We start from the raw sequence: 27,778 nt of genomic DNA, 5'->3' as shown, positions 1-27,778 counted from the left end.
TCTATAAAAGTATAACGTCAATGTGTCTCCATCGACACAGGAGTTCTAAGTATAGACTGGATTTTTCTTGTAAACTAATTGTGAATACTAGTATCCTTTCTTTATTATAGGGTTGTCTTTAAAAAGCTGACCAACGCCTACCGAAATTATGCTTTATAATGGCTGATGAATGAAATAAACAATCTGCAAATACACACTCGTTGACATTGTTAATCATAACAAAATGACTTGGTATTTATGAATTTAAACTTTAAGATGTCGGATGTAAACTGTAATTGTAAACTGATATAACAGCGGTTGTCCTTACATATTATAAGATGTTGACAATCGTTAGCTTTTAAAAGTAGATAATGGCCGAATCAGTTCAAGTATAAAACTTCATTTTCCGTAAAAGTATCGTAAAATGTTCTACTTATTCTGGATAAAAAATTAAGCCAATATAATAAATTCATTACTAAACAAACTATGGAAATTAATGGTATATTGTAACAGCTTCTACTTCAAAGATTAATTCAAACCCAAGAAAAAAGCAAAGTTAAAATATAATCAAATAATTATTAAGTTAATGACCTGAATATACTAGTAAACATTCATACTCACTCATGGTCCCATAGAGAAAGTTGTTATAGTTAATCTTATAAATGGTATGAAAATTGAAACTTACATGCATACAATAGCAGAACATTTTAAGGGTTAAAATGCAAGTATACATTCTTTATTTTGAGCACTGGTTTAAATCTCAGTGATTATTGCCGTTTTTATATACATGTAATTATTGTACCTTTAAAAAAACAAAAGACAGTTGTAATTTCCAATAGCTTTATTGATTGGAAATTATAACAGTAATATAGATAGATAATAATATTTAAACAAAATATACAGTGGCTGTAGGATAGCAAAGAAAACTAGCTAGTCAATCATACTTTTTGGGTTAACAAGAACCAAGAAATAATCTTAATGGAATTTATATAACATTTAAAACGTAACATCATAACATGTTTATTTAGGATCGTATTCCATATGCAGAAAAACATTGCACTCTTGATTGTAGCAAACAAAGGCAATGTTATTACAATGGGGTATTTTATCTGATCTGTTGATTTCTCCTCTGCTGACAGTTTAGTTATAAATTTTTTAAAACAGAAGGAAAATTGTAAAATTGCACAAAGCCCAATGAAAACATTTGTAACAGTTATAAATTTGACCTTTACTTTTCTCCTCCTTTTTGTTGCTGTCTTTAGAATCTCGGTCACTCCTCCATTAAAGGCTGAAATTACACTTGGCTAAAAAACTTAACAAGATCAAGAATATATTGAAAAATCCCAGGATTAAATCTCTGCCCTTAACATAAATAAATAAATGTAATTTGGTTCAATATAAAACAATAGTCACATATAATATGGTAAATAAAATTATTTTTGTAACAAAAATGAGAGTAAAATAAACAAGCTTCATTCAACAGGTCATTGACACTATTTTGGTTTATACACGTACATGTATCAATTTTATTGCTCAATTGAAAATGCAATAACTTTCACTCATTCTGTGAATGCTTTCAATCTCCATTGGTCCCATTTTACATATTGTACACACTGTAAGACAACATTTGCTCCATCTTGTATACAGTTTGCCTTCAAACAATCCAAAGATTGGATTTTTTAAAAATTGTAAATGACCATATTAGAAATATTTGTCGAATACACTAAGCACCACAGAAGAAACAACCTTTGAACTTTGAAAAAGTGAACACAGAATAGTTGTTATATCATAAACACAAGCAATATATTAAATAATTTCACAAGTCTCCAACTGCAGTTCTCATTTTCTTATCACAGGCATTCAAGTTTAACATTTTTATCTTTCCCCAAAACAGAACATTTGAATTGAAACATTGACCTTTGACATTTATTGTCAATAAATACAATCTGACCAATCACAGAAGAGATTTATTGGTAGCCATTTGTAAAATTAAACTAACAGTTAGCTATACAAAATGCCAAACATTCCCCAAAAATTTGGTTTTGTTTTTTAAAGCGAGGTTTGATTTTAATCAATAATGATAATGATTAAGTTACACCAATCCAATGCCTGGTTAATTGATGTCTTACTGACACCTAGCTTCCAACAAGCCAATTTTAATTTCACCAGCAGAGAGATCAATCTTCTGGAATGTTTTTCTATGCTGACTCCACAATCTTATTCAGGAAGCTCATAAATTTCATTCAAAGCCTTTTTCTCTCACCGAATCCCATCCTACGTTTTTTTTTAAAGAAACACTCAATTGTTTCCTTATCAACCAACTTGGTCCTCGTCTGTCACAAGGATCTCTGCATCAGTTTCTTTCCTGCACTTTCAACAATGTCTAAAATGTCTTATGATATGCAACTGTTTTGGCACAGGTCATTTTCATGGGGAGGAAAGCCACTGAAAAAGAAATGACAACTTGACTTTATTTGAACACTGTTAAATATTTTTAGTGTAAGGTAATTTTTACCTGCAAATATATTATAGTTAATGAAGATGGTTACATGTACAGTGAGTGGTTGCCAACTTTGTGCTGTGAAAGTTATATATTTTAAAACAATTTGATGTCTGCATGGTATACATGTACATTATACCATCTAAATATCTCTAAAAGGTGTAAGGTTGCAATAATCCATCAGATTCAAATGTTTTTTATAAAAAATATTTATTAAAAAGATTATAAAATGGATATAACGCAACTAGGATTCCTTCTCAGAAGTCTATTCGTTTTTCACTTTCTAGTACAAGTCCGAATTCCAACCATACTTGTCTAACTTTTTGACTCATTCTTATCAATGCATGTTTCAATTAAAAAATTTAATGTATTGAAAGGATAATTAAGTTTCCAACAAAAGTGTACATATAAGATACAACTATGGTATAGGAAAAAAATTCTGAAATCAAATAAAATTCCAAACCACCTCCCCAAAATCCCCTTTATCTAAAACCATCACCTCTATCCATCTAGCATCACATTATAGTCCAGCAAAATCAATTTCAAAATTTGAAGTAAAATAATTCAGTATAGGGAATTTTTTCTCTCTCAAAGTTGAAGACAAATATAAAGTTGGAAATAGAAACAAAAGATTTAAATTAAAGAATTAAAGATGTTTAAGTAATACACAGTAACAGCAATCATGCTTTTAACAAATTCACCCTTACAGCAAATTCAGTGTTATTGTTTCAAATTAATGTCACAAATCCAAATTATACGCCTTTGGCATTTCGTTAAAAGCATTTTTTACTGTATGTTTGAACTTCATTGTTTTTTAATACAATATGGCACACACTAGTATATACATGTTTAGATTTTCTGAGTGTCAAATCAAACATTATAACTTTAGTTTTGAGATATCAAATAGACAACAATTGCCATATTACATTTAATATATTACTGTTTGCATAGACATCTAAAATCGCTTTGACAGCAAAAGAATTCAGCTATATAATCCACTGTACAGAAAAACTAATGTACATGTATAATGTGTTCAAAAATTTATTTTTTTTTTTGTTTATAAAATTAAGGTCTCAATATTTGGCCTTTTTATTAAGACCACTGTAAGTTTTTGTGGATGTCAAACAGTGAACAGCTAGAGATAATATGTATTATAACACTTCTAAACTCAACAACTTTAAACTTAGTCAATACAGTCAAACGTCATTATCTCGAACTATATGGGGCTGTTGAAAAACTTCGATATATCCGAATATTCGAGATATCGAGGGTAAAATACTTTAAAAATAGGTAGTTGGGACTTAAAAATAACTTCGACATAGCCATTGTATTCGAGATATCAGTGTTCGAGATATCGAAGTTTAACTGTGCATCAATCATACATCAGACAATTGCAATGATGATAACCAAATAAAAAAAATATTCCTCCAATTGTCATTCCATTTTCCTGCAAGGTATCAATTACCAGTCATATTAAAACTTTTAATATTTACCAAGCCAAATGGCTCTGTGGTAGACGTGTGAACTTTTGGCCTTCATAAATGAAATTGTGCAAATGTATCATTTTAAAATACATTGTACTGTAATTAATTAATTTTACAATTCCAAGGGATCCCTTTAAAAAAAGAAGAAACCACAACACCTGCATTTTCACAGCTCCAAACAAACACATATTTCTACATATGGCAAATTTTACAAAAATTCTGGATTGTGAGAAGAAAATGCGGGGAGGATAAATAAAACAAACCAACTCACTCAGTGCGGAAAGGTTAGACCTGTGGATTGAAGGGAAACATGGGGGTTAGTCAGAAACATGCGACAATACACCTGGACATGTGCAGGTAGTTGTACCAATTGTACATCATTGTACAATCAAACACCAAAGGACTCAATGTCAGTATGTGCTGATTCTGTATCAGTGATGTATGAAGACTGTTATAGTTTGTATGAAAATCTTTTTGCAGGGTACTGTATGCAGGCAAATATCTGCCCCCTTTTTATTTCTGCCACTTTTACTCTCATTCTTTGAGGGCAAATTTAAGATAGGGAAATGTTTGCCTCCATTTAATATCGCACCTTTTGTCACCATATGTTGTGAATGTGAGTGGTCAAATTCAAGACTGGATGAATTCAGAACAATTTCTAAATTACCATTTTTATCAGAAAAAGTATTTATCATATATCTTATTGTCTGGCAAGACCATTTGCAAATGTAGAAAGATAAAAAAAAATGTAGTGAAAATATATATGTATACAGTATAATGGATTGTTCGTGCTTATACTGAATACTGGAAGGAGAGCGGAAAAACTTTGTCATCTTATTGCTTACATAACATAACATGTTGTATTTAAGAAATATTTCTGACATATTGTTTGTTATATCTTGGTGTACATGTTTATCAAGTTTGATTTTGAAAATTCATGTAATACATTGATATTGATGCAAGTGATCTCCCTTAAAATTCTTTATTAAATAAGCTGTATCCATAGTGTACAGATAATTTGTAAGCACTCAGGTACAATAGACATTTTGTAGCAGACCAAGATAAATAACTGAATAATCACAACAACGAATATTCATGGTCTATTCGGCATCTCTTTGAGTATTTTTCCTGAAGGAAAGTGGCTTGTACATGTATCCTTATTGAAAATTATTAGTAGATGCACTCATGATCTAAGCTATAATATGATTATTTAGTGTACAGAGGGTGTCCTTGATGTCCATGTCTTCAGTACGTACCGTGTTTTTGGCGTCTTCATACGATATGATTCTCTTGGTCTGTTCGTCTGAGAAGTGAACAATGGTGGCAATGACACGGGACAAGGTCTGAAAACATAACAGATTTATAGTAATGTATTCCTGGAACTTGTTCAATGTTTTCATGTTTAAAATATCACTGGGATTACTGGAGAGACTAAATGATAGGTAGATAAACCAGTGGAAATCCAACAAGACACAAAATTTACAAGGAAAGTGAGATACATATATGACAATTGATTAACTGGAAAGTAAGATACATGTATGACAATAGATTTACCGGAAGTTGAGATACGTACATGAATGACAATTATAGATTTACCAGAAAGTGAGATAAATGTATGACTATAGATTTACCTTCGTTTCCTTCCCCGTCATGTATTGGAACAGAATGTTTTTCAGATACTGAAAACACAGGATACAAAAGTCGTTTGCAAACATAACACAAAAACATCTTCAGAAATGGAGGGAGAGTGTGATATGTAGATTATGTATCAGGTATTAGGTACAGTGTTAACACTGTAAACATAGTTCAATTTATGCTTTTTATAAAAAATTGATGTAATCATACATTTGTAAGTGACCCTTGACATTAAACAATCAATTTTACCTCTAGCTGAGTGGCCTCATTCAGAAGGGGCCCAGCAGGGGTACCATCCGTGTGGTAGCCTGGACTGGGGGGTCCATCATGGCTCCAGTGAGAGTTACCTCCCTTAGCAACATCCAGCTGTAAAAGACCGTATATACTTTGTATTTCACAAATTTAAAAATTAAAGTTAAACTAAGATATAAATAATCCATTCAAAGCCCATATTTACTGTGATTAGAAATGGGAATGTAACAGATTTTCAATGCTAACAGAAAGGAAATGAACACTGAGGCTAAATACTAGTTATGTTTATAGGCCCATATGGATACTTCTCTGCTACAAATACATCTATTTTCCAAATTAAAAGATTGGAAACATTTTCAAACAATCAAAACAAGAAATATCTTATCAAAGATTTTGATAAAGCATGCTTTCTGTTATGAAATCATTATTTAGAAACAGGCAGATATCAAGATACAAAATCAGGCAGATATCAAGATACAAAATCAGGCAGATATCAACACCTTTTGGCTTACCTGTTGTTGAAGCTCTTTTTCCCTGATTCGAGTCTGAGCTAGCTGACCATTCAGTTGAGCAACTTGAGCCTATCAGTGAGAACATATCAGTATCAATATCAAACTGAATCCCAAAATGGTCTTACATAAACTCATCAGACTCTTCTGTTGTACAGATACACTTGAAATAGAACTTATCAAGGCACAAATTATTGTAACAATCTACTTCAAGCATTTTTTCTCTCTGTAACTTATTGTTCATAAAAAATAGGACAGTCATGAATAGAATAATTAAGATGTGGAGAACCCTGGTTTTACACATCAAGCAGAAACTTTCTCAGAGTCATCATGACCTACATCCCATCAATTTTCCAAATTTGCTTTCAATAAATTAAAAAAAAATCTAATAAAAGTGCACACTATTATACCTATTATATTTTGCGAAGCCAATAAAAAAAACATTCTTTAACTTAAAATTCTACATACAGTAAAACATGCTGATAGTAAAGTGATTTTCATTCCCCACAGGTTTTAAACATATTGTGAAGCTATTAACAGATATAACAAATTATGTTTATTACGAAACAAAATCACTTATCCATGGCACTTCGATATAAGTGTATTTTACTGTAATCAAGATAAAAATCTTCATCTTTGAGCTTTGTATCTCTAGTCAATAAGGCTGGGATTACACTTTACAGACCTTCCAATGACATAACAACCCTTACCCTGAGATCCATGTTGTCTAGTTCCAGATTCTCAAACTCCGACTCCATGTTGGGATCATTGGGGTCAAAGTTCACATGCTTCCTCCTGGGCTGTAGAGGCACTTGGTTGAGTTTCATCTCCATATTACCCTGGACCTGAGCCAGCTCCAGTCTATACAACAACAAAAAGAGATGAACTGGGGTCTTATAGCCAAATTTTGTGATATGAACACACAATTTCAAGATATTTAATTGATGATTGCTCAAGATCTGTTATCATCAAGAAGCAACTTTTGTGCTCTTAAATTGATAAGATCTGCAGAATGTTCCAATTAATGTTACAGGATGTTGCTGACCTGTGTTGCTCCTTGAGCTGCTGTAGCTGCTGTGTGAGCTGCATCACCTGTTGCTGTAGAACTGTTGCACTGCCTGAGCCACTCTGTAGCGCGTTGATTGCTAACTGGTTATGATGGAGCAGCTCCTACAACAGTGGCGGGCAAATGATGAGAATTCAACAGTAAAAGAACACTTCTGAACACCAGACATTGTACATACACATTTTTTGTTATCTTTTTCAAAAAGATATCTGTTTCACACAGTCTTGCATTAAGAGCTGTAGCTCTGAATCTGTCTGAACTGATACAACAATGATTTTACTCTGAGGTATATATACTCTCCATAAAATCACCAGGTAAAAGATGGCTGACTAAGCCCACTAGACTCTAGAGCTAAAAAAACCTTAAACTAGTTCACTTTTCATCTCAGACTCACTTTCACAAAAGTTATATACATGTATAATGAAAAATTGGGAATGATATCAAAATGATGATGTTTTATTTAAGTTAAATGAACCCAAGCCAGATAATGACCAAAATAAAGGAAAAGGTCACACGGTACTGTAAAAGTGGAAAATGTCACAGAAGTTTAATGTCACTGTGACTTTGATAAAAAAAATTAAGTTTACTACAGTAAAACATGCTTATAACGAAGTCCCAGGGACTGGCTATTTTACTTCGTTGTAAACGTAATTCGTTATATCTGTCAAGTTTACAACATGAAATAGAGACTTGGGGAATGAAATTCACTTCGCTGTAAGCGTCAATTCATTATAAGCGTGTTCGCTATAACCATGTTTTACTGTAGTTACATGTTGCATCAAAGTCAAACTTGCATTACCAAATTGGTAGCTGGATAACCTTTGTCAAGTCAACACACAGAAGGAATTGAACAGTTTGAGATTTTAACAGGTGCTATGGGACATCTGTCGATATTAATGTTGATTAAAGTACATTATAATTGAAATACTTTTACCGGTGTAGAATTTTCAAATTTTACAATATTTAACCAAAAAAATAGCTTTTAAAAATATTTGGAGAGGTAAAAATTGTAAAACCCCGAGCGGGATTCGAACTCATGACTTACAGATTTGTAGAAAACCTTCTAACCCACTGCGCTACACTGTTAGGTGACAATATCGGGAAAGAAACCACTTATATAACTAGATTCGATCTCGTTGCGAGCAACGAGTGGGTCTTCCGTCCGATTTTTGAATAGATAAGATTAATCTTATCAATTCAAAGATAAAATCGTAGATCTAAGCGAAAAATAGAGAAAAAAAATTTGCGGCACTCCAGGCTTGAACCCGGGTCGCATGGGCCATGTCCACGACTATATCGACTGAGCTACTCGGACTCTCGCTTCAGGACTTTGACGCTTAATTTCTCGAGAATGCCTCAATCGATTTTAAAGCAAAATACATATTCTGAATCAGTGAAAGGGTCACTATAAGGTGTAGAAATTTCAAAGAAAAATATTGAAAAATAAAAAAGTCGAAAAATTCAATTTTTTAAAATTTCTTCTGGTGACGACCGGAAGTGACGGCGGACATTCTCTATACCGAGGTGCACAAGGAAATCGATAGATCTATCATCTCTGAAATTCTCAGCTCTCTATCTTTGCTCGTTTTTGAAAAACCTGAGAGACAAAATTGACTTTTCAAAATCGTAAACGGACGATAACTTCCGACCGGAAGTGAATTTTCAAAATCTGTTTCAGCGGTATAAATTTCAGATAACAAGGCTTTAGTCCTGAAAATTTGAGAGAAATCGAACATCCCATCTCTGAGAAATCGCCTGCACAAAATTTGTAAGACAAAAAAAGAATAATAACTAGAGCAAAGCTCGTTGCAAAGCAACGAGTGGGTCTTCCGTTAATGTCGGAAGAAAAGCCGGAAGTTCCTGGAAGAAGCAGAGCTCTTTAACCAACAACAAGAGTAACTTGAATAAAAAGATGAAAAAATCGAATTATTCCTGGTACGACTTAACATAATCCGAATGATTTTAAGTACGAATTAACAAAAACCTTTCTTATTTCAAGAACGACTTGACAAAAAAAAATCCGAATGTGTTCAAGCACGACTTAACAATTATTTTTGGTACGAATTAATTTGACTTTGAACATTAAGCTATTTTTTAAGCCGAGGACGTGGAAACAACATTTCCGGAAAAATCAATTTTTAAACCCCGATATCTCTGTAATGCATCGTCCGATTTTCAAACGGATTTCAGATTTGAATTCACCATGGCCAGTTCTATAAGACTGTAGTATTGTCTTATTTTGTTAAAAAAAATGAAAATTTCCAAAAATTGGAACTGCTTCCGGTTTTGAGCAAAATTAATGAACAAAATTTTAAACCCCCCAGTACATTGTAGAATTGATACATCTATCATCAGTAAAAATTTCAAAGCAATATCTTTAAAGTTTACGGATATTTCTTCCGGACAAAATCACTTTTTTTAAATTTAAAAATGGCCGCCAAATTTGAACGGAAGTGACGTAAATGCTGAAACTTTAACATCTTTGAGGCACGGTAACTTTACAAAAGCTCTGAAAATTTCATTGAAATCGGATGAAAACTTTTTGAGATATAAAGCCGAGAAGGAGTCAGAAAAAAAATAAAAAATAAAATAATAATAAAAAGAAACCGAAGAAAAACAAAAGGGTCTTCCGTTGGAAACGGAAGACCCTAATAATAATAACTAGAGCAAAGCTCGTTGCAAAGCAACGAGTGGGTCTTCCGTTAATGTCGGAAGTAAAGCGGGAAGTTCCTGTAAGAAGCAGAGCTCTGAAACCAATAACAAGAGTAACTAAAATAAAAGATGAAAAAAAATCGGATTATTCCTGGTACGACTTAACAAAACCCGAATGATTTTAAGTACGATTTAACAAAAACCTTTTTAAATTCAAGAATGACTTAACAAAAAAATCCGAATGTGTTTAAGTACGACTTAACAATTATTTTTGGCACGAGTTAATTTTACTATAAACATTACGCTATTTTTTAAACCAAGGACGCGGAAACAAAATTTCCGGAAAAATCAATTTTTAAACCTCGATATCTCTGTAATGCATCGTCTGATTTTAAAACGGATTTTAGTTTTTAATTAAGCTTAATAAATGCTGCTTTGTTGCTTTATAATAAATATCAAATTATTGGTCAGAAAAGAGTTATCATAAAAAGACTTGGTAGCCCTTGTACCCCCTAATTTGTGGGGCCAGCCCCTTTTTCTTGATATCAAATAAAAGGTCTCGCTTATATAAACATATTTTGTTCTACAAGTGTTCATGAACTGTAAACCGTTCTCGAGATATCTGCACAAATGTGTTTTAGGGGCTGACCCTTTAACCCCTTACCGGGGCCACTAACAACAACATTTTTGGTTTAATATTGTTCAGAACATTATTCTGAACAACTTTTGTTCTACATTGCTTTTAAAAATATTTCTCCTTTTTTCAGATATTAATGATCATAGTTTTCAGTTCTGGCCCCTTGAAACCCCTAATTACGTAATATATGACTTAGGAATGGTACTGTATAGATGAACAGCTGCACAATGAACATTTTTGCTTCTATAATTAATAACAAAATATTGTTCAGTAAAGAGTTATTGTTAAAAGACATTAGAGCCATTTTGGCCCCTAATTTGAGAGGCCGGCCCCTTTTTCTTGATATCAAATTCAAGGTCTTGCAAATTTAAACATATTTTGTTCAACAAGTGTTCAAGAAATGTTAACCGTTCTTGAGATATCTGTACGAATGTGTTTTAGGGGCCGACCCTTAAACTCCTAAATGGGGTCATAAACAAAAATATTATGGTAGCATATTGACAAGAACACCGTTTTAAGCAACTTTTGTTCTACATTGCTTTTAAAAATATTTCTCCTTTTTCAGATATTAATGATCAAAGTTTTGAACTTCTGGTCCCTTGAAACCCCTTATTACGTAACATATGACTTAAGTATGATACTGTAAAGATAAACAGCTGTACAATGAACATTTTTGCTTATATAATGAATAACAAATTATTGTTGAGTTAAGAGTTATTGTAAGAAGACTTTAGAGCCCCTTTGGCCCCTAATTTGAGGGGTCAGCCCCTTTTTCTTGATATCAAAGGAAAGCTCGTGAACATTGAAACAACTTTTGCATTACATGTTTTAACAGATTATGTGCACATCGAAAGGTATTACAGAAAATGTGCAAAAATTTCGTGGAAAAATTTGGTGCTAATTTTCAGGTTCAGGCGAGCTTCAAGGCCTTGAGCAATTTTCATTATTGGAAGCATGGGGGTACATCTACAGACATTCATCTACAACCCCTGAAAATTTCAAGCTTCTATCTTCATTAATTTCGGAGGAGATGCGTGGACAAAATGACCCTTAAAAATTTACAAAATCGTCTATATCTGAAACCGGAAGTGACGTCATCATGCAAAAATTTTATAATATGTAGCGACGATGATGTTCTATCACTCCTAAAAATTTCGTGCAAATCGGTGAGGTAGTTTTTGAGAAATAACGCTCCAAAAAAGTCAGAAAAAGAAAAAAAAGAATAATAAGAACTAGAGCAAAGCTCGTTGCAAAGCAACGAGTGGGTCTTCCGTTAATGTTGGAAGTAAAGCTGGAAGTTCCTGTAAGAAGCAGAGCTCTTAAACCAATAACAAGAGTAACTAAAATAAAAAGATGAAAAAAATCGATTCATTCCTGGTACGACTTAACAAACCCGAATGATTTTAAGTACGATTGAACAAAAACCTTTTTGATTTCAAGAACGACTTAACAAAAAATCCGAATGTGTTAAAGTACGACTTAACAATTATTTTTGGTACGAGTTAATTCTACTATGAACATTACGCTATTTTTTAAACCAAGGACGCGGAAACAAAATTTCCGGAAAAATCAATATTTAAAACCCGATATCTCTGTTATGCATCGTCTGATTTTAAAACGGATTTCAGTTTTAAATTAAGCTTAATAAAAGCTGCTTTGTTGCTTTATAATAAATATCAAATTATTGGTCAGAAAAGAGTTATCATAAAAAGACTTAGTAGCCCTTGTACCCCCTAATTTGTGGGGCCAGCCCCTTTTTCTTGATATCAAATTAAAGGTCTCGCTAATATAAACATATTTTGTTCAACAAGTGTTCATGAATTGTAAACCGTTCTCCAGATATATGTACAAATGTGTTTTTGGGGCCGACCCTTTAACTCCTTACCGGGGCCACTAACAACAAATTTTGTGGTTTAATATTGTTCAGAACATTATTTTGAAGAACTTTCGTTCTACATTACTTTTTAAAATATTTCTCCTTTTTCAGATATTAATGATCATAGTTTTAAGTTCTGGCCCCTTGAAATCCCTAATTACGTAATATATGACTTAGGTATGGTACTGTATAGTTGAACAGCTGTACAATGAACATTTTTGCTTCTATAATTAATAACAAAATATTGTTCAGTAAAGAGTTATTGTAAAAAGACATTAGAGCCCTTTTGGCCCCTAATTTGACAGGCCAGCCCCTTTTTCTTAATATTAAATTTAAGGTCTTGCATATTTAAACATATATTGTTCAACAAGTGTTCATGAAATGTTAACCGTTCTTGAGATATCTGTACGAATGGGTTTTAGGGGCCGACCCTTTAACTCCTTAATAGGGTCATAAACAAAAACATTTAAGGTAGCATATTGACAAGAACACCATTTTAAGCAACTTTTGTTCTAGATTGCTTTTAAAAATATTTCTCCTTTTTCAGATATTAATGATCAAAGTTTTGAACTTCTGGCCCCTTGAAACCCCTAATTACGTAACATATGACTTAAGTATGATTAAAGTATAGATAAACAGCTGTACAATGAACATTTTTGCTTATATAATTAATAACAAATTATTGTTCAGTAAAGAGTTATTGTAAGAAGACTTTAGAGCCCCCTTGGTCCCTAATTTGAGGGGTCAGCCCCTTTTTCTTGATATCAAAGGAAAGCTCGTGAACATTGAAACAACTTTTGCATTACATGTTTTAACAAATTATGTGCACATCGAAAGGTATTACAGAAAATGTGCAAAAATTTCGTGGAAAATTTTGGTGCTAATTTTCAGGTTCAGGCGAGCTTCAAGGCCTTGAGTAATTTTCATAATTGGAAGCATGGGGGTACATCTACAGACATTCATCTACAACCCCTGAAAATTTTAAGCTTCTATCTTGATTAGTTTCGGAGGAGATGCGTGGACAAAATAACCCCTAAAAATTTACCAAATCGTCTATATCTGAAACCGGAAGTGACGTCATCATGCAAAAATTTGATAATATGTAGCGACGATGATGTTCTATCACTCCTACAAATTTCGTGCAAATCGGTTGAGTAGTTTTTTAGAAATAACGCTCCAAAAAAGTCAGAAAAAGAAAAAAAAGAATAATAAGAATAAAGAAAAAGAAACCGTAGAATAACAAGAGGGTCTTCCGTTGGAAACGGAAGACCCTAATAAAGAAAAAGAAACCGTAGAATAACAAGAGGGTCTTCCGTTGGAAACGGAAGACCCTAATAATAATAATAATAATAAGAAAAGTGAAAAAGAAACCGAAGAATAATAGAAGGGTCTTCCGCTGAAGACGGAAGACCCTAATTATACTTCATTTTATTGTTTATTTCGATAAACAATACGTCACAACATGGAAGTGTCCCATACCACCTTAATATGATCTCATTGTAAGAGGATTTATCGTTTTATAAATTAATAAAATAAATTTTTCAGGAGCAATTTCACATTATAGTTAAAACTGTCTTAAGTATATGTTACAGCTTACTAGAATTGATAGAATAGGTGAATTTATACAATACTTCATAATTAAATGTAATAACAAACACACAAATAAATATCCACATTATATAATCAGGAAAGCTAGCATCTGTGCAAAGGAAGATATATGTGTACCGATATTAGAAAATTAGAAAGCGATTGTCAAGATAAGAAATTAAACCTCTTCATTTGTAAGCACACATATTTTACACTTCAGACTTTAAAGCACACTTTGAACGTCATTTAATTAAGAGTGGAGTAAATATGTGTGTCAATAAATCCACAAGTATACTGCAAGTGTAAGCTTTTCATATCAAACATCAAGCTCAGAGAGAGAGAGAGAGAGAGAGAGAGAGAGAGAGAGAGAGAGAGAGAGAGAGAGAGAGAGAGAGAGAGAGAGAGAGAGAGAGAGAGAGAGAGAGAGAAATTTCAAAGGTTAAAATTTAATCTATTAGTAAATAGATTACTTTTTAAAATGACTTATATACAGAGATGACAAAATTTAGTTAATATTAACTACTGTTATGAGAATAAATACATGAAATACATGGTTAGTAAATAAGATAATATACTATAACTATTAGAATAAATACATAAAATACATGGTAAGTAAATAATCAGATTTTGTTAGCAGTTCACATTAGGGTTAATATGTCACCATTCACCAGACAAAACGAAGCAAAAATAAAATAGAAAGGAGATTGATAACAGTGCAAATCAACTCTACCTGCGGTTCAATAACACTTGGTCCACTGGCATGCAGCAGGGGTGCCTGTTGTGACCACAATGAAAGCAGTTAAAACTCAAAACTTGTAACATTGTGGGGGGAAAAAAGAACAAAATAAAACTCACTTGTTTCTATTTACAAAAATATTGTGGTGCAAAATATTCAACAGAGAAAATCTACTCGTAAATCAGAATGACTATCAGGAATAGAAAACAAATTAGGTAAAAGTAGTAATTTCTTCGTGATTTGCAACATAACAAAAACTTGTGTTTTATCTTAAAATAATAAAATATTTAAACTTAATGTACCCTCAAACAAACTGTTAGATTACAAACTTCTTATTTCAATACAATGAATAACCTTCTGGTTACCAGATAAAATACTTAAAAGATCTTTTCATCTTCGACAAATTTAAGATTTTATTGCTTGAATTTGTCTGTCAATGACTTTGCTCATGTCTGGGGTTTTTTAAGTCATTTGTTTTGTAACAACTCGTCTCCATATAACTTGTGTCTAATTCCTACTTTGCATTAAGTATTCATGAAACTGTTTTATTTTCTGCACTATTACAATATTGGGATGCCCAAAAAATATAACTTACTTTTAAATTCATCTTATGAATTAAAGCTGGGTGGTAACAAATAACACAATTTTTTTGTATAGGACGCATATCTTTTCATAAAACAATATAATACAACATTTATAGATGAACAGTAATAAAATACCTTTCTCTCCGTATTCCACTCCTGGGTCAGGGCACTCACTTCCTGTTTGTGAACCACTTCCTGTTGCTGGACCACCCTCTGCTGGACCTGTTTCAGCCTCTCTTCCATTTCATACAGCTCCATCTGGTGTTGTTGTTTGGCTGCCGTTAGATCCTGCTGTAATTGGGAAATCTTGGAGGAGAGGTCCTCTTTTTGTTCCTAAAATGCACAATCATCATCATTCACTTAAGATTACATCAAAAGGATGCCACATCTTTACTCTAGATTCCTGATTTTACGCGAGTACTTAATTCTGCGATTCAACGGTTTTCCATCAAATCGCGAGAACATAATTTAGCAAATGCCAAAATTTTATCATAGTTTCATGTAGTTTAAATATTCTCAAAAATTAAAAGCAAGATTTTAAAATTCGCGAGACAGGCTTCTTGCGATTTTACGCGGATATTAATCCCTCATGTTTAATTAGGAATTTACAGTATTCTAACCCTGACCGATTTTAGCCTAGTTCTCTTTATAATTAAAATTTTAAAAGTTAAAATTAAAGTTTAATTAAAATTTAAAAGTTAAATCAGAACATGATTTTTACTTGAAATATTGATACAAAATGTACATGTACAATTAGATGTTTGTGGTTTTATCTGCAAAATCTAGCTTGAATGTTCACAGCAACATCAATTAATCAAATCATTCCATTAACAGAAAGTAACCTTCAGTTTGGCTTCATACTCCAGCGTGACCTCGTCGATTCTGTCATCACGCTCCTGAAGGTCACGGTTCAGTTCCTCCACAATCTGTTTGTGTTCTGATAATAGCCGACTCTCCCCTGTCTGAGATTTGTCTGTGAGAGATCAGAGAAAAAAAAACAATAAAATTTATCAAAAAGTTTTCTTTGGAAAATTTACAAACTGTTGGCCACTTGTAGCCATACACAAGAAATACATTAAATTTTCCTTACATCCTTCAGGTTAAAAATACTTGATAGAAAATATTGTCTTGTGTAAATATAAAATAATATACTCATAGTTTTAATTATGTGTACTTTACATCAACCCCTCTTAATGTGGAGATACAACAATTATATTTAAGGTTACATGCCCTTCTGATAGGAGAAATAATTCTCACAGGTATTAATGACTGTTACTTCATTAGTACATATTTGTCAAATCAAAAGGGAGAACTTCTGTCAAACTTTGCTCCATGGAGTATGCTGATATTGTGTGCATTTGAACAACAATTTCTTTTTTAATCATTCATCCTTTTTAAAACAAAGTTTTAGACACAGAAGGGTTGATGTACCTTAACTCTTGTATAAATGACCTTAATGAACTTACTGAGGGCCTCAGAGAATGTTGTCTCGAACTCTCTGTCTTTCTCGGCCATCTTCTGGTTGAACTCTTTGACCAGCTGTTTGATTTTGGAGGTGTGCTCGTTCTCTCTGTCTTCCAGCATCTCTTCGTAGTGTACCTTCATCTTCTGGAGCTCCTCCTGGTGACCAAATGTGGAAGATTCTGTTTGCTCATCGATGCTTGCTTTATAATTCTGGAATTCCTTCTCTAGCTTCTGTAATGCTGTCTTAGCTTTCTCGTTTTCTGACCTCAGAGTGTCTATTTCCTCAGAGTGTTCCTTGTTTAGTTGAGATAGACTTTCACATAAGATAGCATTCTCCTGTCTTAATTTCTCCACTGTTTTAACCATTTCTCCTTCTTTGCTGACAGCCTCGTCAAACTTGTTCTTCAGAGCACTCTCACTCCCCTGAACCTCTGCCATTTTCTGAACATGTTCTGCTATCACCGATTCCCTGTTCTTAATCTCTTGTTCATTTAGTGTTAATAGATGGGTTTTCTCTTTTTCAAACTGTGTGATTATATTCTCCCTCTCTTCTGATAATCTTTGGATCTCTGATTTTAGCTCTGACATCTGTCCTTCTAACTCCACACACTTTTTCTGCTCTGCCCTTAATTGTTCATCAATGCTCCCTTTTTCCACTACAAGAGAGTTCATTTCTTCTTGCTTCGATTTTAACGCTTCATGCTCCTCTTGCAATGCTTCATGCTGCACATTCAAAGCATTATGCTGTTCTTTCAATGCTTCATGCTCACCTTTCAATGTTTCCTTTTCCTCCTGTATCTGTTTCTTCATGTTGGCTATATAAGTTTCAGCTTTCTTCTTGTATTCTGCTACCTTAGCTGTATTTTCAGACTCCAGCTTGGAAGACAAGCTCTCTAGCTCCATGGAATGTTTGTTTTGAAGTTCTGACATTTCTTGTTTAAACTGTTCACTCATTGCTTCTTTCTCTTTCTTCACATTCACTAATTGTTCACTAAGATTAGATAGCTCATCCTTACGCTTAGTGTCTGCATCAGACAACTGCACATTAGAATTCTTTAAATCACTATTTTCAGTCACTAATTTCTCTAAATCACTTTTTAATTCACTAATTTCTGTTACATACTTCTCTACCTCAGTTTTTAAATCACTATTTTCAGTCATCAATTTCTCAATCTCACCCTTGAGTTCACCAGTTTTGAGTTCAAACTCGTTCTGTACCACAGCTCGCTCGGACTCGATCAACTGCTCCTTGTAGTTCTGGACGGCACACAGCCTAGACTCGTACTCCTCACAGAGTTTGGTTTTCTCGGCCTCAGCCTCGGTTAACTGAGTCTGTAGCTCACTCAGCGTACTATCTCGGCCTTCCAGGTCGGTGACCAGGACAGAGTTCTCACTCTGTAGCTGTTCACACTGCGAGTGTAGCTGAGTGACTTGATTACTGACATCTGACAGTTCTTTCTTCAACTCTCCTCCCAACTCTTCACCGTTCCTCACCAAACCCTCCAACTCACTCACTCTCTCACTCAGTTGCTCAATTTTTGTTTCTTTCTCACTTATCACTCTATCCTTCTCTTCAACACTTAATCTTAACTCCCCAATTTCTGTCTCCTTTTGGGATATGATGGATTCACATTCCTTGATCTGCTCTTGAGACTGGTGAATCTTCTGGTCCCTGTCTCCCAGTTCTCTCTCCATTTCCTGAATCTTCTTCTCCAGGTCTATGACGGCCATATTGGACTCCCCCGACGTCTCCTCTAGCTGCAGTAGTTTAGTGTTGGCGTGGGTCAGCTCCTCTGACATGGCCTCCTTGTCTGACCTCTCCTGGGCGAGCTGTTTCTCAAGGTCACTAAGCCTGACCTTGACCTCACCAGATTCCTGTGACACTGAGCTGACCTTGTCTTGACTCTCCTTTTGTAACTCCTTTAACTTGGCCATGTACTTCTGCTTCAGCTCCTGCAGCTTGCTCTTCCACTGCTCCTCCACTTTCTGAACCTCTTGCTTTCCACGCTCCACTTGCTGCTCAAGTTTAGTCTTGTATTCCTCTATCTGAGACTCGTACTGCTGAATACAGTCATGCAGTTTTTCCTCTGTTTGGCTGACCTTGCTGTTTAGTTGTGTTAGGTTGGCCTGTAGTTCTGAGTCATTCTCTGACATTTCTGTGATCCTCTTCTGGAGCTCTTCCTCACATTTGACCTTCTCAGTCTGAATTTCCTCCACTTTTCTATCACATTCCTGTTGAACCTCCCCTAACATCTGACTCAATTCCTGTTCTTTCTCTGTCAGTTTTTCCTCCAACTCCTTAACTTGATTCTCCTTTTCCTGTACATTCTCCCCTCTAGCTTGAGATGTTTCATTGAGTTCTTTAAGCATCTCCTCCATAGACCTGTTAGTATTGTTCAGTTGGTTTATTTCCTCTCTCAGCCCCTTCACCATTTCTTCTTTCTCAGACAACTCCTTTTCATGTTTCTCTGATACTGCGTACAGTTGTTGATTTAGTTCCTTCACCTGTTCTTCTAAAGCAGCAAAACTCTGTATTTTTTCTTGTTCAGATTCTCTCAGCAATTTTATCTCCTCTTGGTACTGCGAAACTGACAAAGTATTACTCTCAACAAGACTGTCCCTCTCAGTTTCTAGTTGGTTTATCTTTTCGGTCATCTCCTTTAGTCTATCTTCGGCTTCTTGTAATTTCATGTTCAGGGTTTCAATGGTTTTGTTGGTGGAGTCCTCAAACTGTGCTCGGCTTTCTGTCAATTCTCTCAATGAAGCTTCCTTGCTCTCTAGGGCAGACTTTAGGTCGGAGTTGAGTTGTTCAATGGCTGATTCCTTCTCACTGATCCTCTGCTCCAGACTTGTCTGGACCTCGGCCATCTCCCTCTGTCTGTCCCCGCTCAGTCTAGCACACTCCTCCTGGTGACTCGCAATCAGCTGCTGCCTTTCTTTATCAAAGTCCTCCTTCTCCCTCTGAAGTTTGCTCTCCCAGTCTTCCACAAGGCTTCTGAGTTCTCTCTGATGATTCTCACCAATCTGTTCAATCTCCTGCACTTTTCTTGTCTCAAAGTTCTTCATAAGGTCTTCAGCATTCAGTTCTTTCTGTTTTGTTAGTTCTGTTAACTTCTCTTCAAACTCCATCTCTCTCTGCTTCAGCTTTTCTTGGAGTTCCTCTCTCACTTGGTTCACTTGTTCTTTGTGCTTTGTCTTCATCTCCTCAAACTGCGATTTGACACTTTCCTCCATCTTCTGGCTGTTGGACTTTTCATCCTCTAGTTTCTGTTGAATTTCCTGTAGTTCCAGCTGATGTTTTTCGACTAAGTTCTTCCTCTCTGATTCCAAGTCTAGATACTTCTGTCCACTTTCATCTAGACTATCCTTCAAATCCTTCAACCGGCCCTTTGCTTCCCCTCTCAGTCTTTCAAACTTCTCTTTCTCCTTAGCTATTTCTTCCTCCTTACTCCCAAGAATTTCCGACAGTTCATTCTTCTCTGTCTCTATCTCTTTCACTTTTCCTTCCATCTCCTTGATGTACACTGCATTGTCTTCCAACACTCTCTTCAGGGCCTGGATCTCCTCTTCCTTCTGGATGATGACCTGCTCCATTTCTGTGACCTTCTGCTCTCCCTCTTCCACCACCTCCTGGAGAGACGTGATCTTCTGGTCCAGACTGGATTTCTCCTGTTGCAGATGCTGTTGACTGGAGCTGAACATCTCCTGAGTCTCCTTCACTTTCTGGTTCAAGTCTTCATTCAGTTTCAGGGACTCAGACAGAGATGCATCAAAACTCGAGATCTTTTCCTCCATGAACTCTTTTTCTTTCTGAGACTGTGACAGCTTGTTTTCCACTTTCTCACACTGTTTGTCCAGCTCTGCAGCTTTTTCCTCAGCCTTCCTCAATGTCTCCATCAATTTTTTAATCTCTTTGTTTTTCTCCTCCACCTGGTTGGTTAAAGCCTTCATGCTCTCATCAGACGAGGCTGAGATGGCAGCCATTGTATCGCTATTCTCCCGAGTGAGCTCTGAGATCCTGTCTCTATAACTCTGCTCCTGCTTCTCTCTCTGCTCTATCATTTTCACTATGTCTTCCTCTAATTCTTTCTTCTCACGCCCCAACTGTTCCAAATTCTTTGTCAATGTCTCCACCTCTGCTATAAGTTCCTCTATCTTGGCCTCTTTCTCAGTCTGAGCTGCACCGCTCTCTGTTAACATGGCATCTATTTCCTTCCTCATTTGTTCGACTTCCTCTCTCCGTTCAGACAATTCCCTCTCCATTCCTTCTTTCTCCTCTTTCATCTGATGTAATGACACATGTAGGTCCTCCACTTGGTGGGCTCGCTCCTGCAAAAGCTGCTCGTAGTTGGATTTCATGGACTTGATTTGTTCTTTGTGGTAGCTCTCGAGCTCCGAGCTTGTTCCCTGCATGGCGTCTTCCTGCTTGCGAGTGAGCTCGGACATCTGGACGCTGTGAGTTTCTCTCACGGACTGTAGAGTCTCTTGCCACACCCTCTCCTTCTCTCCCAGGGCCTCCTCTAGCTCTGCTCTGTGCTTGTTCTCCAAGTCCTGGGTCTGCTGAGCTGCATCCTCTTGGATCCTCTGGATCCTGTCATCCATTTCCTCCCTTAGATTTGATGCTTGCTTTTGAGCTTCTGCCAACTCTGCTTCTAGTCTTGATTTTTCCTGGAAAAAAATAACGATAAAAATTTGATATCAATAAAGGTGAATTAAATACCCTGCTGTAGACATCTAAGAAGAATAAAAAAAAATGTTGAAGATCAAAAATAATGCAGCACTTTTGAATTATCATTATTAATATTCCATTTTCCAAATTTTCACATTATTGCTGATATCTAGTTTAAATATATACTTAACACAATATTTATACAAATAAAGTGAGTTATTCAAGTATAAAAAAGGGAGGATTCTTAGATATCAGATCCCTATCATCAACAGAAATGAATAACTGCAAAATCTAGATACTCACAGCAGAGAGAGTGTCCACTTGAGTTTGGAGATGGTCCCTAAGTGAGTCCTGCTGGGAGAGGGTAGCCATTTTCTGTAGGTCCCTCTCCTCCATGGCTAGCCTCATTTCCTGTTCCTGTTCGGACAGCTTCCGGGCCATGTCCTCCTCCATCTGTCTCAGTGACTGAGCATGCTCCGCCTCCTGTCAACAACAATTTATAGAGTTAAACAAACAGACATCACTGAGTCGGTAAAACAGTTCAGATTCATAGACTTCAAAAGTTAACATTAAGAATCAAAACAAACTTCACACATCAATCAGTCAATATATTAGTTATGCAAAGTATTACATGAGCGCACATAACTGAGCCAGTAGAGCAGTTTGGATTCACCAAGTCAAACACTGATGAATCAATGAATCAATAGAACAGTCTGATATAATTTTTAACTTTATATCTCTGCCTCAGTCATTCCATGCTGAGGATACCATAATAGATTCCCCTTGCCTTGGTCTGTAAGAGTTCTGTGTGCTGACTCTCTTTCTCCTGGAGTATCTGCTGCCAGTACTGGTCCCTCTCCTCCATAGAGGCCTGTACTCTGTTAGCCAGGTTCTTCTCTGTCTCCTCCTAAAATACACGCAGTTTAGTTCATCAGTACTCAAACGTCTTTGAATATTATTTTTAGAGCCACGTATATCGCCTTTTCATGAACAAGATAAACATAATATGTCTAAGTTCATGAGATACAAATTAACATAAAATCAAATGCAGGCTAATTTATTGAACAATCAATTTTCCCCAAAAAATCAAACACATAGGTGCCACTAGTACTGTGCTAATAGTGATATTGGACATAACCAATAATATGCACTTACATGTATTATTATATCATACCTGAATACAGGTGACAATATTTTTACCTGCATGCATAAGCAAGTAACAGTGTTTTTTACCTGCATAAATGTGAGTGATTTATACCTGCATACAGCTGACAGTGTTTTATACCTGCATACAGCTGACAGCGGCTGCCTTGGCCTTGGACAGCTCCTGTACCAGGCTCTCCTTCTCTTCCTCCATCACCCTCTCCACTTCCTGGATCCGCTCCTGACTCTTGGCTTCAACTTCCTGGATTCGCTCTTTCATCTCAGATTGTAGTTTCTGTTTGTCTTCTTTCAGTTTTTTAACAATCTCCCTTGATTTTTCAAGTTTTTCTCTAGCTATAAAATATGAAGAACGAAACTTCCTTAATTCTCCTTTCAAAATAACAAAGCTACATATTTCCAAAAAAACAAAATATTTGTTTTTACATCTACTTACTTTATTTATATACTCTCTCTCTCTCTCTCTCTCTCTCTCTCTCTCTCTCTCTCTCTCTCTCTCTCTCTCTCTCTCTCTCTCTCTCTCTCTCTCTCCTTTACCTGCTTTCTCCAGTTTCTCGTTCCTCTCCACCAGGGCCTGGTTCTCTGACTGTAGCTGCCCCACCTGCTGCTGTGCCTGAGCGACCTCTCCCTCTTTGACCTTGACCTGTTCTCTGACCTTGGCCACCTCCTCGTCCTTAGCCTGAATTTCCTCGTGCACTTGACGTTTGACCTCGGCTATAGCGAGCTCTTTGTCCGCCTCCAGCTGTTGTATCACCTCCCTGGCCTGTCGGATCTGGTTCTGTAGTTTGGATAACTGGTCGGGACTCCCTGATCCCTGAGTAAGCAAGCAATATTTAATTCAGTTTTTACTGTATTGGAAGATCCTTTGTCCTGTTAAATGCACACACTTATTCATGCACTACCAGATTTCTGAATAAACTATTTAATGTTCAGAAAGACTTATCATAAGAAAGCAATATTTCATTTTAACTCACAATGCCTAAGCCTTTTTATGATAATAATTATATTAACCCTTGACTGCAAAGTACATACAACTGAAAAAACAATTCCCACCCAATTTTTTCAAACAATTACTGGTACCTTCAGTTTATAAACCTAAAGAATCATCTTTCAGAGTAAAACATTTACAATTGTCAGTCTTCAACTGACATTACAACATGGTGTACCTTTAGTTTAGTGAGTTCTTTGATTTCATTGGTCAGTTTGGCATTCTCCTCCTCTAGTTGACTATTCTTCTCCTTGTTGCTGCGAATCGTTTCTTTACAGCGACTCAATAACCCCTCCAGTCTCTTAACCTTTAGGTAGAAACAAATATGGATTCAAAATTTTCAGACAATATTTTGTCTTATCAAAATTTAACTAACAATAGATCACTTTTCTTCTAAAGATGTAATTTTAAACAAAATCTTTTATTAAAAAAACAAACAAATATGCATTTCTTTGCATTTATAATCTTTATGAATCACCTTTTACATTTGACCCCAAGAGTGTTTATCTATAACTTCAATTTCACTCTTCATTTCCTTATTTTCATTCCAATTTTTTTTACATACTCCCAAAAAAGGGGGGGGGGGCAAAATCTATGATAATCCAATTTTTTATATGTAAATTTAAGAAAATTTGTTGCTGCGAGAAAAAAGTGCTACGTTCATATGGCAGGATGAAACCCTCCTAACCCTGACATACAAACCTTCTCAGTGAGCTGCTGTACATCACCCTCCTCTTTCTTACTGCTCCCTGTCTGGGCCTGCGCTACTGGGGCCTTCTGGGGGGACTTTTTACCCTTCAACTTTTCCTCCAGTTCTGCTGGAATTTCCTTTCCCTCTTTCAATAGTCTCACCTACAAATATTTAAATTTCCTTGATCTAGTCACTATATTAGATTAGATAAATATCCATGTACATATCATTAAAAGAAGAATACCAATAAAATGTTTTTCATTCATTAACTTGAATATTCATAGCTTTTATTTGTGCAAACCTAAGGTCTAAACATTTTGTTTTGAGCATCATAAAATCAATTTTCATCATAAAAATGATTCTCTTCTGATCTGAACCTTGAACACTTAGAGGTGTTCAGTATGACACACATTCAAAGTCTTAAACACATTGATTAATGTGACGTGTTCATCAATAAATTTGATCTGTTATGTTCTGACCTCTTTACACATTCAGGTGTTCATGTTCTTATCTCTAAACACTTTGAGGTGTTCATGTTCTGACCTCTATACACTTTGAGGTGTTCATGTTCTGACCTGAGTCCTGAACACTTTGAGGTGTTCATCCTTCTCTTCCAGCATCAACCTGTAGTTCTCCTCTAGGTCTTTCTTGGCCAGCTGATCAAGTTGTATCTGCTCCTTAAGCTCTGAGATCCGTCGGAATGCTCGATCCTGTGTCTGTGTCAACGTGTTCTGAAAATCAAAAATTATATAAAATAACTGTAAATGTTTTACATTTGGCTGTGTATTGTTTTCGGCGGTTTTGGCAAAAAACAGCTTCCGCCAAATCAAGTGCATCATTAAATGCCATGCAAATGTGTATAAGAATAGGTGCATATAGAAATATGCTAATTTACCGCTATGCTAACTACTTGGAAAATTTCCACCAAAAGCCATACATGCTTAATATGATACGTTTACAGTTACTCTGGCAACATAAATATTCAGGATTGTCCAGTCAAAATACATTTACATTATAGGGGCTGGGTTCCTCTTCTTTTGAGATGGCAAAATTTACCTTAGAGTGTATTAATTCAATTACAGTATACCTACCTTAAGTTTATCTCTTTCAGCTACAACCTCTTTATAAATGTTAGCAACCTGCAAAACAACACAAAATGCAAGGCTTTAAATTGACATATTCTTACATCAAATACTACAATCATGTTAAATTATATCATTGACAATCTTCTAAAATCAATGAAATCTAAGAGTTTCCTGTAAAAGATTTAGCTTACCTCCATAAACTTGGACTTGTAGCGGATGGAGCGTCGTTCATACTTGCGGACCAGCTGATACAGGTCGTCCTTGCTGTACGCCTCCAGACTGTTTGTCTGTTCCTCCACCTCACTCTCTATGTCTGAGGGCAGCACATAGTGATGCTGAGGGCCAAAGCTTGAGTTGGTGAAGAAAGAGTCGCTGGTCACCGAGCTGATGGAAGAAGCTCGAGATCGACCACCGGCCCGGGGCGTCTCGTCTCCAGGGAGCTGAGACAGGGCCGAGGAGAACTACAACAAAACATGCAGAGATTATTGAACGAGGCTTTCCATAATTTTGAAGTTAAAAGGTGAATTACCCAATTGAAGAGGCTATTTTAGAACTATTTCAAATAATTGCCAACATAGGTGGATATCTGAGATCATTAAAACAGAAAACTTAATCATACCCTCATATTAATCAAATTTGGTAATAAAAACTCAAGTGTCTTCACTTAATTCAGATTTTTTTTCATCTGTTTCTTAATTACAGCCTCTCTACTCTTCAGATGAATTTCTTTTGTCATTGGTTGCATAGAAAGTGTTGATTATATGTGGACTTACGTCATTGGTTGTGTTGGGACTTTCCTCCTGGAGTGGAATATCCACCAGCTGTCCCACAGCTGGTCCCCCCTCCACTACCCCTTGGTCACTAGTGGCATTAAAACTCTGGTTTTCATTGGTCACTTTCTTGGGTGTGCTTTCTGCCAGAGGCTCACCAGGACTGGCTGACACCTCTTCATTAGACTGAAAACAGACATCACATTATCATTACCATTATCATTTATCAGATCAGAAAACTTTTTCCAGTGCTTAAAATGTTCACTGCTGAAGTTGAACATCTGTTACACCATATACAATTTGCACAATGATACTTTGCTGACACACTTCTCTCATATCTAACTATGGCTGATATATTGGTTGTTCGTAGTAAGTCACTGATACAGATACAATTCTGATATGACATTAAATAGGGATGAACTTCCATAAGCAAGTCCATATCCCACTGTGACAATAGAAGGCTTCTAGAGCAAGGACAATCTTCGGGTCTGTTCATATGTTTATGAAAATATGCCTGTCAGTCAATATATTTGGTCTCATCAGCTTAGTAACTAGATGCAGTGGCAAAGTATGACAGTGGCTCTGGGTTCAAGTCTAAGTTGAGACTAAAAGTTCTTTTGTTACGCATGCAAATTCAGCAATCATATAATTTATTGATGCCAGTTACAGTTGAACCAGGAGCACCGCTTAGAGCAGCTTATGATTGAACATACTTCAGGATTTAAACGATGTTCATTCAATAATATGAAATAAATTCCCCTTTGAAAAGCCCCTTTAACTTATTAGGTTTCAATACACAGCTGAAAATAAAAAGTCTATGGAGATTTTGCATTGTAGCAGAAATAAAAATTACCTGGATGAAAACATTGAAAAACTGTGCAAGGTGTTCTGAGTACTCCCGAATGAATCAAAGCTGTAAACATTTTCTATTATAGATCTCCGTAAAGGAGTTTCTTTCTGCTCTTGTTAATCTCCATAGTAAGTAAAAGTAGAAGACATTTCAATGTTCAATGAAAAAATCTTGGATCTTTTAATCAAAAAAACGTCGAAAAGTTACGGGAACGGTAAACTGGGGCAGACTATACACATTGACTCATAAGATACGACAAAAGAACTTCCTTCCCAGGAAATTCGGGTTAAAACCCTGACAATACATTCACCATCGGCAGAACAGGACTTTCGAACAAACAGTAGCACAAATATATGCAACGATATTTCTAAAACATGATTTGGATGGGAACAGGTAAGAAGGAACAAGAAAACAGGCAGATATTTACGCCGCAAAACACACCTTTGTGACAGCGTTCAGTGCTCCACGGAGCGGCGATTGCGCGACGCCTTGCTCCAACTTCTTCTTCAGATTCTTAAACATGATGCTCAACGATTATTAACTCTTCATAACACCCATGTGCGTTTTCGGTTTCTGTATGTTTTCATCTGTCAAGTGTTTCAC

General features: G+C 35.6%; 1 protein-coding gene across 4 annotated transcripts; it reads right to left on the bottom strand.

The window, feature by feature from the left end:
- Nucleotides 1–982: 982 nt before the first annotated feature.
- LOC105318826 (golgin subfamily A member 4) lies at nucleotides 983–27,778 on the bottom strand. 4 transcript variants are annotated; one of them, XM_066072616.1, is made up of 23 exons: nucleotides 27,617–27,778; nucleotides 26,329–26,511; nucleotides 25,747–26,016; nucleotides 25,562–25,609; nucleotides 25,046–25,201; nucleotides 24,482–24,631; nucleotides 23,958–24,086; nucleotides 23,329–23,605; nucleotides 22,916–23,127; nucleotides 22,418–22,537; nucleotides 21,934–22,113; nucleotides 16,964–21,629; nucleotides 16,340–16,470; nucleotides 15,633–15,830; nucleotides 14,908–14,952; nucleotides 7,405–7,529; nucleotides 7,070–7,220; nucleotides 6,363–6,431; nucleotides 5,848–5,964; nucleotides 5,595–5,642; nucleotides 5,220–5,306; nucleotides 4,235–4,254; nucleotides 983–2,424 (listed from the first exon to the last, which is right to left on the bottom strand). In XM_066072616.1, the coding sequence occupies exons 1-22, from the start codon at nucleotides 27,695–27,697 to the stop codon at nucleotides 4,249–4,251; spliced, it is 7,449 nt and encodes a 2,482-aa protein (XP_065928688.1). In that variant the 5' UTR covers nucleotides 27,698–27,778; the 3' UTR covers nucleotides 983–2,424; nucleotides 4,235–4,248. The 4 variants fall into 4 exon arrangements, with proteins under 4 accessions (XP_065928688.1, XP_065928686.1, XP_065928689.1 ...); XM_066072614.1 differs by lacking the exon at nucleotides 4,235–4,254; XM_066072617.1 differs by lacking the exons at nucleotides 4,235–4,254; nucleotides 14,908–14,952.

This window comes from Magallana gigas, chromosome 10 (genome assembly GCF_963853765.1).
Source record: "Magallana gigas chromosome 10, xbMagGiga1.1, whole genome shotgun sequence".
In the NCBI taxonomy this organism is placed as follows: Eukaryota; Metazoa; Mollusca; class Bivalvia; order Ostreida; family Ostreidae; genus Magallana; species Magallana gigas.
This window is presented reverse-complemented; position numbering and strand designations above follow the sequence as displayed.